Raw genomic sequence first — 12,990 nt, 5'->3', positions numbered from 1 at the left:
ACAAAAAAAAAAAAAAAAAAAAAAAAGAAGAGTCCACTCTAGAAGAGATAGACTATCACTAATGCTACCTGTAAAGATACTTTGGAACAGTCTGTGATCTTTGCTTATGCTAAGACAACAGCATTTCATGGTGATAGTCACATAAATGCAAAAATATTCACCTGGCATAGCCCAGTGAAATGCCAATTGTCTCCTCACTGCTCAGGGCCACCTTTCAGTCTGTTACACAAGTGTAGCTTAGAATCATATATTTGTGTAAGCGTTTGAGCACAATCATACAAAACAGCGTTCTCAAGTGTATACAGCACTTCATAGACTGCTCAGAAATCAAATGAAAAGCAGAGACGTGAGAGAACATGGGAGTATAACCCTACTGTTAACTTACAACTACTTCAGTTCAATAGTAATACATTTCAATAGGTGATCCTGAAAGAGAGCTGTAAAACTGAAATGAAACAACTTAGGTTTTTATCATCCAGGAGTATTCTAAACAGTGTTTATGAAACTCATTGCAAGACCAGTCAATGCAGTTACATAGTACAGGGTGCAGACATGAATGTACAAAATTTTGAAAACATGGGCATGCTTGGTTCACAGATCTAGTTATGTAGACTCACAAAATCCCCCCAATTTAATTCTGCTCTAGAAATTTCTATGCAAAGAAACATCAAGAAACTGCCATCTGGCTTGTTTTCTCTCTGTGCACAATGGAGGAAATATCTATACTGCACAAGCACACTGCTTGGCCTGTAAAACACCAAGGGTCTGTGAGTAAGAATAACCTGGCTGGTCCCCAGAGCCCAGATCCCAAACTGAGTTTGTCTGAAGGGCCTTCAGGGAAAACGAAAAGCTTACTAACTTTAAATAAGTAAATAAATATACAAAACACATTTACAGGCAATTCTGTGAGATTTCTATGCTGGATTTCAGACTGTAACTATTCAAAAAATAAGTTATCATAGTATAGAAAATACTGTTTCCTAAGTGTAGCACAGGGTGCTGTACAGTGACTCTGAGAACAATCTATTTCAGCTGCTCACTTTGTGCATGTAAAAATGTTAGAAATGCCCGAAGCATAGTTTGCTGCATCCCAGTCAAATTGTTGTTCTCACTTCAGTTTAATCACCTTCACTGGCACACTTACTGAGTGCTTCTATTCATAAATTGCATTTTAATAACCCACCTAAGTGCCTCCTTATCCCCAAGCAGGTAAGCTTTTGAAAAAGCAGCATCTTTGGTACCTTCTGCTACTTGCAAAATTCCATTGAGTTCTGTAGATGCTTCTATCTACCACTTCCTGCAAAAGATGGCTGGCTGAAGGAGGGAAAGAGAAAAACTGAGTAAGGGCTGAGGAGTACAATTAAGTGTAATTGCAACTGAAAAGCTCCATCAACTTCACTTTAGCCACTTTTTAAAGGATGAAAATACATGCCTATAAAATTGTAAAATTGATGAAAAATATTCATTACAATTTAAAAAGAGAATCAAAAGCTGGATTAAAACCTGAAAGCTAAGCAAATAGTCTAAGAAATTCTGCAGGATTCATTTCTGTATCATGTTTACACATATCTATAGTGTGTCTGCATTTCTGTACAGTCTGTCTACAACAGATCTTAGTTCACTGTTGCATTAGGAATAGCTGGGGTGGAGGGGGTGTCTGATTTTAAGAAAAGTCACCGTTGTATCAGATTTTGGATATGAAGTCATTGCTTTTGAAGGGTGCTACCCAGAAAACCCCCAAACCCAACACACCAACACCTTGTGAAGAGACCCAGAGATCCAGCACTAGGAATGCTGCTCAGACCTGTTCAACTCCTCCTCTCTGAAGGAGGCACTTCCAGCAAGCAGAGCCTTCATCCTTCACATCACGTCGCACCGTTGTCGTTTGTGCAGCAGTTATACCAAAACTTCTCATCAGCAGACTGGGAAGAAATCTCTGTTATTATTTATCACAGAATATCAGTTTACACAGCTATAGGGACAGTGGTGTAGGAATGCTTGTTTTAAGTACAGATTAATTCCTATTCCTGATGCTTAGCACATGCTACTGAAAACAATTCCTGCTGTTCACCAGAAAGCACAAGAGGTGCAGCAAGCAAGTGCTTACCTCCTGATAATGGATCATTTTGTACCTTTATCTTCTCCAAGCCTAGAAGATGTATGTAGGAAAAAAATAATAAGGTTTTAATACTCAAGAGATGTACTACACTGCTGTTTCTATTATTTTCTGACATCAGCCCTTAGAAACAGCTGGAAGCCTCAATGGCTGCCTTCTCTGCAGCCCTCCCAGTCAGTGTATACACACAGCTCTGACAAGTTCGCTACCCCTAACCCGAGGCTACAATGCCACAATCAATCTGAAAGAGAAGAAAAAAGGACAACAGAAATGTTTATGCACTCAGATTTCTGTTCTGTGCAATACGAAAATGCTCAATACCATACTCTTAGAAAAATATATTTGCTCTGATACTATGTGATTACAAGTAATTCCTAATAACTTCCAGAGATACAAATCTAGCATTTACATCAAGTATGCATCATGTAAGCTTTATTATGATTAAGCTAGAGAACAGGTTCCAAAAGCATACTGCAAAATCTTCTCCCTGCTGACAGACTCGTTTCTATACATGCACAGAGTTGCTCTTCTCTTCACTAGTATCAGTCTATTTACACACAAAATCCTTTTAGCATACGCTCATCAGTAAATATCCAAGAAGAACAAATCAATATGCCAAAACAGAATTTACAAGACCTAGGTGATAAAGCTTATTTTCCAAGGGCTCAGAAACTACAGAAAACAACAGTGCAATTTATAACATTTTTCATCCTCATGCCAGAATCTAATTTCTTCTGTGCAAAAATCCAGTGCACTGAAAATCCTGAAAATATCCAATTCCATATTGTACGGAGTGAAAATACAACGCCTGTGAAGGGTCTGTAATGGATATGGTGAAGTCAGTTTGACTTTTTCTGGCATTTTTTTAAGTAGATTCTGTGAGGTCATATATTTTTGTTTCACTTTTGCCAACTCATAGAATCCTAGACTCAAAACTGCCTAAGGTGAAATGACTGATCTAAGGGTTGTATTTAACAAGGAAGAAAGAAGGAGAAAAAAAAAAAAATCAATATATTCTAGAGTATTTTTATTTTTGTGAAGAAAGCTTTCAATACATCATGCCAAAGTCTGCAAAGTGGCTTAAGTTTTTATTGATAAAATGACATCTTAAATAATGTTCTGCACAATGTCTAGTTCTTTAGTGATAGGTTGACTACTTCTAAGATTTACTTTGAAGTACGGGAGAAAGAATTTGCCTATTTACCATACGCAATCAACCTCAGAAATTCTGTTACTATGTTTAGGTCCCTCCTCTTTTTCAAATTTAGCTGGAAAGAAAAATTGCTCAGAAAAACATTAAAATACATTTAAAACAAGACAAAGTAAGGAAAAAAAGTCTAACAATAAAATCATCTGTTAGACTCTTTACAAAAAAGGGGCAGAAGAGGTGACTTCAAAAGAACCTTTAGTAGAGAGATCTCAACACTGTTCTTCACTGCAGCCATAATAACACATACACAGAACTCCGATGACACCAACAAATCCAAAGTTCTTGCTTGCTTGAATTCAGAAGATGTGTTTCATGTGCTTTATTCCGTATGTTTTGAAGAAAACCATGATGATCAATGCCCAGAGTCCTAAAATAAATCCTCCAGGAGGATGCCAGTCCTTTTGTTTTGGTTTCTGAAAAAAAAAGAAAAAACCAGAGAAATACGAAGAATTTATACTTGGTTTTCACAATAAACAGGCACTGTCTTTATCAAGTCCAACAAGGAAGTTAATCCTTGCAGTACAGAAAAATTCCAGTAAACTGTATGTCTTCGTGAAGTAGAAGCATCTTCTCGATGTGGTGGAAAGGCTGATGAGGGGTGAAGCTGTCACTCAAGCAGGGAGGTTAAGTACCACAGAAAGGCCACTAGAGCTGTGCCTGTGACACCACTTTGACGGTGAGTGTCAGTGTTGTGGGACATGTTCACACTCATTTGTTTGGACAGAATTTTTCATATCTGGTCTCATGTTAATACAAGAGAAAAAAATGCTGTGAGTATGAAAAACAGTTGCTACAAGTGAAAATGTGAAAGAGAAAATAGCGTTGTTTTTCCACTACCTAGAGTGTTTGCTACAGTTTCTTTTGTACTCAGAATTATGTGAATAAACAGATATCAAACCACATAAGTTAAGATTCGCTGTAACAGGAATACCATAAAACAAAATAGGATTGTTTTTAATGTCAATCACGTTTCCCAGGGGCCTCATTGAGTCTAACTGCCTTTCCTTAATGTAGAAATATATTCTGCAATTCAAATACCTGTCTCTTCAACAATTTTTTCATCTTTGGTAAAAAGCAATACACTGAAATTTGTTAAGGCCTTTTCTGTCTCACACTTAGCGGCAAGGCAAGATAAAACCTATCTGTCCTCTTCCTCCTCCTCTTACTTAAAATTTCAGACACTCCATATTCAGTGAGAAATGGATTGCAGAAGATAAGAGCTGCTATGTGTCCCAAGATCTGTCTCCAGGGCTAAAAATAAGGTGAAGCTATATGAATATAAAATTTTAGTTAAGAATATCATAACAAAAATATCAGAATTACAATATTTAGAAGTATAACTCAGTCCCTCGTACCTCAGCAGGTATGTTTTACAGATCTTCTACACAGACAGATGATTTACTATTACAATAATAAATACTGAAGTGCTGGCTGAGCTTTTTATTCCTGCCTTGCTGAAAGATTTGCACTATTTTGTCCTTGTACAGAATGAGAAACAAGGGGCACAGAGTATTTTGGTTTTGTTGCATTTAAGTCAAATTTAAAATTTCTACCATGTGAATAACTATTACAAAAAAAGGTACTGTGTTCGATTTCTGCATGAATCTGCATATGGAAGCTTGTCGTTCTCCACTAAATGTACCAGGTGGCTGGTGAACTTTAATGCAATAAGGAACAGTTTGCAGCATCTGTTCTTTCAAAACAGCTTTCCTATCAACAAGAAAACAATGTTTGTTGATTGCTCAGCTCCTATTTTCTAAGCGACATAGTTTTAGCTTTAGGATTTTTCTTTAGGTACCATGCTTGTAATTAAAAACTGTAACAAATAGCCACATCACCTGAGACACCCAAAGAACTTGGCAGTCAAATATTAATGATTTTACTCTGATACAGGAATCACAGAACCAGCCTTACGATTTATATCAACAACAAAACCAAAGATACGAGCGACAATGGTGTCTATATATGCAAACCACTCCATTTCCTAAGGAGCACTCATCAGCTGCAGTGTATGTGCTGTTGGTAATCTGCCACCTCACAGATGCTCACAACCACACATCTCTGTATAAACATCTCAGAAAATCAGCTCTGCATGTTCAAAAAGGCTGCCAGCACACCTCGCTTCTGAAAGTAACAGCACACGACACTTCTCACACAAAGGAACTTTCTTGTTTAAATCCTCCTAATTAACCCCTAACTTCGCATGCATATTGCAGTGCCTGTTTCATCAATCTCTTTGTACTATCAATCTTTCCTTTCTTGGATCTCAGACAAATTCTTTACGACAAAGTGGCACCTGACCCTTCTAGACAAATGACTTCAATTTGCAGGCAGTGACATTAAAAGCCTCTCTCTCCTATTTTGTATAGAACACGTAATTTAATTTCTTTAAAGAATTTATATCAATAAATATTTATAAGGTGATCTATGAGTATGGTTTTACATTTTGTCATGCCTTGTACTGATGCCTCCATGGAATTCCACAAAGAAACAGAGGTGAGTGCAGCAATGGCTCTGTGCTGGGAAATCAAGGACACATATAGTTGGTTTAAAGCCATGGGACACAGTGTTAAAATGTAAAGGATTAAAAACATGAAGATATGACAAAAAAATACATATGAGGCTATTAAAGGGCTACATACTTAGTAATCTTAAAAATAATCTCAATGAGAAAGATTTACAGGCCCAGAAACTGAGATCTACATAGAAATATTAAACCATAATAAAAGGGCAAAGACATGCAACTCTATTGTACATCTGTAAGTCAATAGCGAGGTTAATTGAGCACAAAATTATACTGAAATATGCCAGTATCTTCCACCAGGGACATACAGACATCAAAACCTTATGAATACCTAAAATGGGATTAAACAGATTCCTGTTTAAACCTACAAAGTATACCTGTTAAGAGCTGAAATATGTCATTTTCTTTAAATTAACTTGATCATAGATTCCCAAGAAAGTTCATCACTGAATTAAAAAATGTAATTAGTGCTGAATTGACAAGTTAATCCTTCTAAAATTGTAACCTGTATAACACAGAAAACTTCAAAAACAAATCTTTGTCCAGCTGGGCACGTCAGCTAAGCAGCTAACAGCACTGGAGTTCCTTTACAAAAAGCTGTATTTTGCACCGGTGAATCACACCCATCTACATGCAAGACTTGAGTTGTTGCTTCCATGAATTATGTCAGCAATTTTTACGTATAACATAGGCTGGCAGAGAGCTTTCAGCTGGCACCATTGTAACACCAGACCCAACATTTCTTTCTTCTTGCTACAATTGTGTCACTGCCAAAAGCACTGCCAGTGTAGCCACGTCAGCAAGGAAGCGCGGCATGACGCGGCACCGCCACCGCTATGCCAGCAGTGCCGCACAAGGAACGGTGGCCCAGGCAGGATGCCTCTCCGTAAACATATGTCAGCCTCAAGCGTATCGCTGCAGAAGTTGCTTTGACCACTTTGCGTGGGCAGGCAGGGAAGAGTCACAGAGATCTCTCCTAATGGGAAAAATTATTGAAGTAATAAAGCAGCACTCTAATAGCAAATGAAAAAAGTTTCCTTTTTAGATCCACATACTGGAAAAAGATTTAGAAAAGACAGAATTTCTTTCTACACTTATACCAGTTCTGTGGCTATAAGCAATCCCTACATAAACTGTCCCTTTATAACAATTTTAGGATTGATCAGAAAGCATTAATGAATACAAGTTTTTCCCAGATTCCTAAAAAAAAAAAATCCGATATTTATCTGATAAACAATGCCTCATACAGAGTCTTATTTCAGCAAGTTTCTGTGCAAGTCAGGCGATTTTTAGAAGTCATTCATTTTCTCACTTGCGAGAAAATGCTAAATGGACAAAAAAAAAAAAGTTGTGTTGAAGTATTTTAATTTGCAATTAATTATGTATCTCTATTATGCCTAAATTGATGTGAGAACGTGTACTATTAAAAGACTACAGAATGGCTGTAGTACTTACAAATCATGCAAGCTTTCTCATATTTGGGACTGATGTGGAGGAGCAAAAGCAGTAGCTCTTTTGGCTACATTATTCTCAATTTCATTGTTGTTGTTCCCACCTAAGAACTTGGTATACCATGTACCGCTTATGTAACTAACGTACTCAGGTTTTGTGAGTTACATCACAATGCAACCCCATTATAAATGCCCTGTTTATCCCTACAATAATAGCAGTAACACACAGGTGAAAGGCACATACAAAACAGTACAATGTGTCATGAACAAATACATTTCACAGCTTAAGGGCTAGTCATTATCGAATTGCTGGAGATTCCAAATTAAAAAGATAGGTAGCTAAGCAACAGCAAGCTTCCTCCTGTGAACAGTATTCTGTTGTACGCTCTCTAGTTCTGGTAGACTCATTATCCTGTGGAACTTAAAAACAGTTAACAGAGAGTCGCTTCAAGTACTGTAATTAAGAAGAGGATAAAACAGTGTATTTTCAAACTGGATAGGTCTGTAGGGACCCGAATGGAAAGTATCCAAGACTTTCAATGAACGTGTTTCATGAAACATGCAATACTTGTTACTCCAATTAAAATGAGTTTTATGCAAAAAATAATATAGTATTAAAGCTTTAGTGCTAATTAGATTGAGAACGGTTTAATTTTAAAATGTTACATAAGAACAGAAATAAGATTTAATACATCCTATATTAACATTGCATGTGGAAAACACGTTAAATATCATTATAATGCAACCCTACAGTCCTTTTCCAAGAGAACACCCTTTGCATTGGTGTCCTCAGTAAGGACAAAAATATCAGTACAGAAAACTTTGGGTTAAACTCAGAAACCACATTTGGGTGGTAGCAGTAGAGAAAGCAGTGTAGTAATGTAGTAATTCCCAAATGGAAAAGGGATACACAAATTCTTCAGTCTCCTCCAGTATCTTATTCCAAACAGAGCTTTAAGAAAGTGGGCAAAACCTTAAAAATTGATGTGCATATTATCCCCGGTATGGGGGACGTCCTCCCCAACCTGAGGCAGATGGTGTGTATGTGTACCACGAGTGCAAAATATCCGTATGTAACTGCACAAAAATAAACCATTAGAAGAGCTGTGTTCCAACGAGTCCATTAAAGTGGCAGCTATTGTATTACAAATTAATCCCTGCTTAATTCTCTGGAGTTTCAGTGCAGAGTGCCCTAGACCCAGTTTTGGCCTATTTATTGCAGCACACGTGGTAGGCGATGTCACCCAGCATTCTGGGGCTGCCTGGCACACAGCAGCAGCTGCGGCACTGGGGGGAAACCCTGTGCACGCTCCTCTGTGGAGTTTCTCCACCTCTACTAGTCCTGGGAGTCAGCAAGCACTCTCAGGGAAGTGAAGCGTGCTTGTCTGTGCAGTGCTTGCCACTGGGGTGAATTTTATGTATTTTGGGGTATAAATTTCTAGGTTTTCTTCTTGGTCATTCTCCATTTAAATGAATGTTTGTATTTCTTCCATTGCAACACTAAAGGTTTTCTTTCTTGTTTCTCAAAATACCTGATTTTATGTTAGAGTATGTGTTAAAGACCAGTACTGAAATCTGGAAAAAGAAAAATCCGCATTTCAAAACAGGTCTTTGAACTCCAAGGCCAAACTCAGATCCAAGACTGAAACGACCTGCCTGCTTCTCCTCTCAGAAAAAATCCCCACTGAGCTCAAACCGAAGGACAAGGAAACTCCTTGGAAAAGCCAAATTCTGCTCTGCAGTGCACCGTGCACACTATGTATTTCCTAGAGGCACTCCATAACAATTCAGGTTTACCTGCAATTTAAAATCTCAAACTGGGCAATCCTCTCAATTCTTATGACAAAGCACACAACAAAGTTTTAATTGCGGAATGAATTTATATGTATCACAAGCAAATCACAGCACAAGGTAGGTCCTCAAAGCTTTTAGTGGACGTATGCACTTCTAACTTGTCAGTTACAGTTTGGATTTGGGGTCCTCACAAGGGGGTGGGCGAAATCAAATACCTCCAGCCATCTAGTAATAGTTTAATCCTCTTTTGTGCCCACAGCAGATTAAAGTCATAAGAAAACTCTGACAGAAACAGTGCCTGTTAATCTGCAAAACAATTTAAAGCACTTTTGTCTAATCTCCCAGTCTGTATTTATTAACCGCAGCGCCATGATTACTGATATGTTCAATATTAATAAAATAATGAATAAAGGTCACTCGCCAACAACAAAAACTCACGAAAGATATGGGAAAGGACAGCAGTTAAACTAAATTAACATATCAATGCCAACAACTGTATTAAAAGTATTTAATTTGAAAACTGTGTAATCACTGTAATATAAACTACAATACTGTTATGATAGTTTTTAATTTCCTTCTAAAATATGTAATCTATAAGTCCTTTTAAGAAATTAACTACTAGTTATTATTCTCTACTTCCAGTGTTATCTCTCAGCATTTCATAGCACTTTAAAGTGCTTTTAGAGGTTTAACAATTATTCATTGATTTCCCAACCTGTGACACAACACACAATATACTACTTCTAATCAAAGGGAGCTTTCCCAGCACCTGGGACCCAGCGCAGTTTAAATCCCAGACAAGCCAGTGCTCAGACGAATGATGCCCGCCTGGCAAATACAATAGGGATTGTACCAGGGGGCCTCCAAACCAAGGCGTGTGATGTGCTACATCCAAAGCTAACACACACAGCTCCGTACGGCAGCAGTAACCATTTGCATCCATCTTCGACAGAGTGGCACAGCACAGGTCTTGCCTCTGCTGAGGTACAAGAGCTGAGCTCTTACCTGCTCAGGTACCAGTGAGTTCCATAATGTAACTCATGTATGCTTTAGGGTAGAGATGAAAAAAGTCACAATATAAACTCGTATTTAGGAAAACACTCAACTACATCTATTTAAGGTATATTAAGCAGACTGGGGTTTTTTGTATTTTAATCAAATTCATACTATTACATGAATATATTGTATGATCATGATTTTTCACAGAATGGCACGTAAGACCACAGCAAATGTATGAATTACATTTGCAAATACAAAGCTTCGTGCCAGCTGAAGCATGCAAAAATAGAAGATGAGCAGCTTAAGCAGACTCAGCATTCAAAACTTGGCCACCCTTACTTTGAGAGGCATCCTTCTTTTTTAATATGTTTACATTTAATTAACTTAAACAAGAAAAGGAACATTAGCAAAAACAAGACTAAAGGCATTCAGTGCACAGTGCCATGCCACAGACAGAAAGATAAACTGCAAGGTCCTTACGCTGGAGGGGATCAGACAACGGCAAAAACATGCACTAGCGAGGCAGACCTCAGTGGAGAGGAGCATCTAAAAATGACCAGATGTAAAAGCAACTCACTCTCTGCTACCAAAACTTTGGGTGAAACAGACAGAAACAGCAGCTGCAAAGAACAAAGGAGACTAAAAGGGTGTGTAGGAGCTACTAGAGGGAGAAAAATATTTCATAGTCACAAAAATACAACTGTAAATAGGGCCAAGCTATTCTCAGAGTACTGTTCTTTTAAGCACGACACCCAGTCTTTCGAAGGAGCACAGCACTCCCACCTCCTCCGTGGAAATCTAACTTGGATTTCCCATAGCGTCTCTCTGGAACAACTCTCACCACAAGGTGAGTCCATTCAAATGCTTTTAAATCAATATGCTTTGAGGCAGGTTTTTTTTCTTAATCTTATAAAATTAACTGTATGCCTTAGAACTTCCATTATGAAGTATAATTTTGACCATTCGAATTCAAATGAAGTTGTTCCTGTTTATATGGAGTAACCATGATGTTCATAAATTATTATGCTATTCCTTTCAAGGTAGTAGTAACGCTTCTAACCACACATTTTTTTTCTGGATATCCCATGTGTATCTATTAATTTATTTCCAGGTGACAGGCTGTATTAACAACAGATGTTAGACAACATTAGATCTTACATTCAATATGCCATATTGAGTAAAAGACCTAATAAAATCTCTCAACAGCAACATTTTAAGAAACTGAAATCCAAATAAATATTCCTTATTCACACAGTTTTTACTGCTCGTTTCTTAAATCTCTACAACTATAATTTTAAAAGTTCTCCTTTGCCCTGAGCTGTGTGCTACATTATACGTGTGTGCAGCAGAGCTCCACATTTTCTAGCTCCAGCTTGCAAAACTCAAAACAGCATTAGATTTAAGAGGCAGGCATGAAAAAATGGATGGAGGGAGAATCAGGGCTGAGGCAAAAGCTGCCTGCACATTTATATGAGCAAGATCAAATATGGCTGTTTATTGCAAAACATTTTCATTTTCAGTGAGAAATCAGTGTGTTACAGCTGGTGATAGATTGGTTTGTTCCCCACTACCACCCAGCTTTTAAAGGCAATTTTGTATTCAGTAGTTTTGCACTGGTATGCCAGACTCAAGTTTACATTGTACGTACACTCTGTGTGAGCAGAGAAAAAGTAAAAGGAAAAAACTATTCTGAAACATCAACCTAATACTTTTGGCTACTCTAGCTGCTATACAACCTCAGAAACAAATCCTAAAACATGGACACAGCAGTAACACAGACACTTATTTAGTGGTTGCATGTAATTACACCTAGAGCAGAAAGCTGTTTCATTTGTGCTTGGTACGTCAAAGAACAAGGAGTCCCAGACAGCAGATCCATTCCTGCAAAGTTTTTGTAGGCAGCTGCCATTAAGGAAAAAAAAGCAAATTTATGGTATCGTAAATGTTCACTGTTCCTGCATGATATCTGCATGACACTAGGTTCATCAGTCAAATACCATGTGGGGCTCAACAAAGACCATCTTTCTGGAAGAAGGAATGAGCGTAGCTGTATACACACCCTCCCAGACTACCACATGCAATAGGTACAGTATCAACATCTTTCCGAAAAGGTAAGTCTTTAAAAAAGATAAAACCACAGATGGTCTTACCTTGTGGCAAACCAGTTGCACCTTTCCTGCCTACCATCTAAACTATCCACAGGTTACTGCCCTAGTGATGTCACGGTGTCACTCAGTCCCCTGTAAGTACTGCTCATCATCTGTTTGTCAGTCAGGTATTTGTAGACAGTCTTTCGTGTGAAGCACTCCCTGCTGAAAATATGCAAACACTCACTAGTTCAAAGAGCCCCACCACTGGAGTCACACTTCTCAAGAAACACTGAGCCAGAGGAGACAGCTGTCAACATCCAGGGCCTCTCACCCCGGAGGGATGCCGAGGGGAGGACAGAGCTGGCTACAGCAGGGCTCCACAGCCGAGTAAGAAAGCAGTCATTACAGAAGTAATCACTTGCACAAAGTCGAATCACAACCTCATACAGAGAATGTGAGCAGGAATGACAATGCGGAATGCTGTCTTGTCTGTCCAACACAACTGCTCCATTACTGGAGTCTTCATTCATTTACCCCTTCCATTCATTCTTCAAATGGAAATGATTTCATCAAATTTCAACCCTCTGAATTATTTAGGAAAACAATTCCAGACAGAGCACTAGAGAGCAGCCTGCCAATATCTCTATCTCTGGCCATTCATCAGTCCTGTCAAGAGCTTGTGAGTTACACTGCCATGCTCCACACAGCATGCTATTGAAGAGTAAACAAAACATAATTAACACAAAAAAACCACCAATAACACCTCACTAAGTTTACACGGTTAAGTGGGATAAATGTTTGAATAT

At 38.2% G+C, this 12,990-nt stretch overlaps 1 protein-coding gene across 1 annotated transcript in view; it reads right to left on the bottom strand.

Moving 5' to 3' along the window:
- Window positions 1-3,126: 3,126 nt before the first annotated feature.
- The window catches only part of PIGK (phosphatidylinositol glycan anchor biosynthesis class K), a 68,299-nt gene continuing 58,435 nt past the window's right edge, over window positions 3,127-12,990 (bottom strand). Inside the window, exon 11 of the mRNA XM_055724758.1 lies at window positions 3,127-3,739. Within this exon, the coding sequence (XP_055580733.1) occupies window positions 3,623-3,739 (117 nt within the window). The 3' untranslated portion in view covers window positions 3,127-3,622. The remainder of the gene's footprint in view (window positions 3,740-12,990) is intronic.

The sequence above is a fragment of the Falco cherrug genome, chromosome 12, assembly GCF_023634085.1.
Source record: "Falco cherrug isolate bFalChe1 chromosome 12, bFalChe1.pri, whole genome shotgun sequence".
Taxonomy (NCBI): Eukaryota; Metazoa; Chordata; class Aves; order Falconiformes; family Falconidae; genus Falco; species Falco cherrug.
This window is presented reverse-complemented; position numbering and strand designations above follow the sequence as displayed.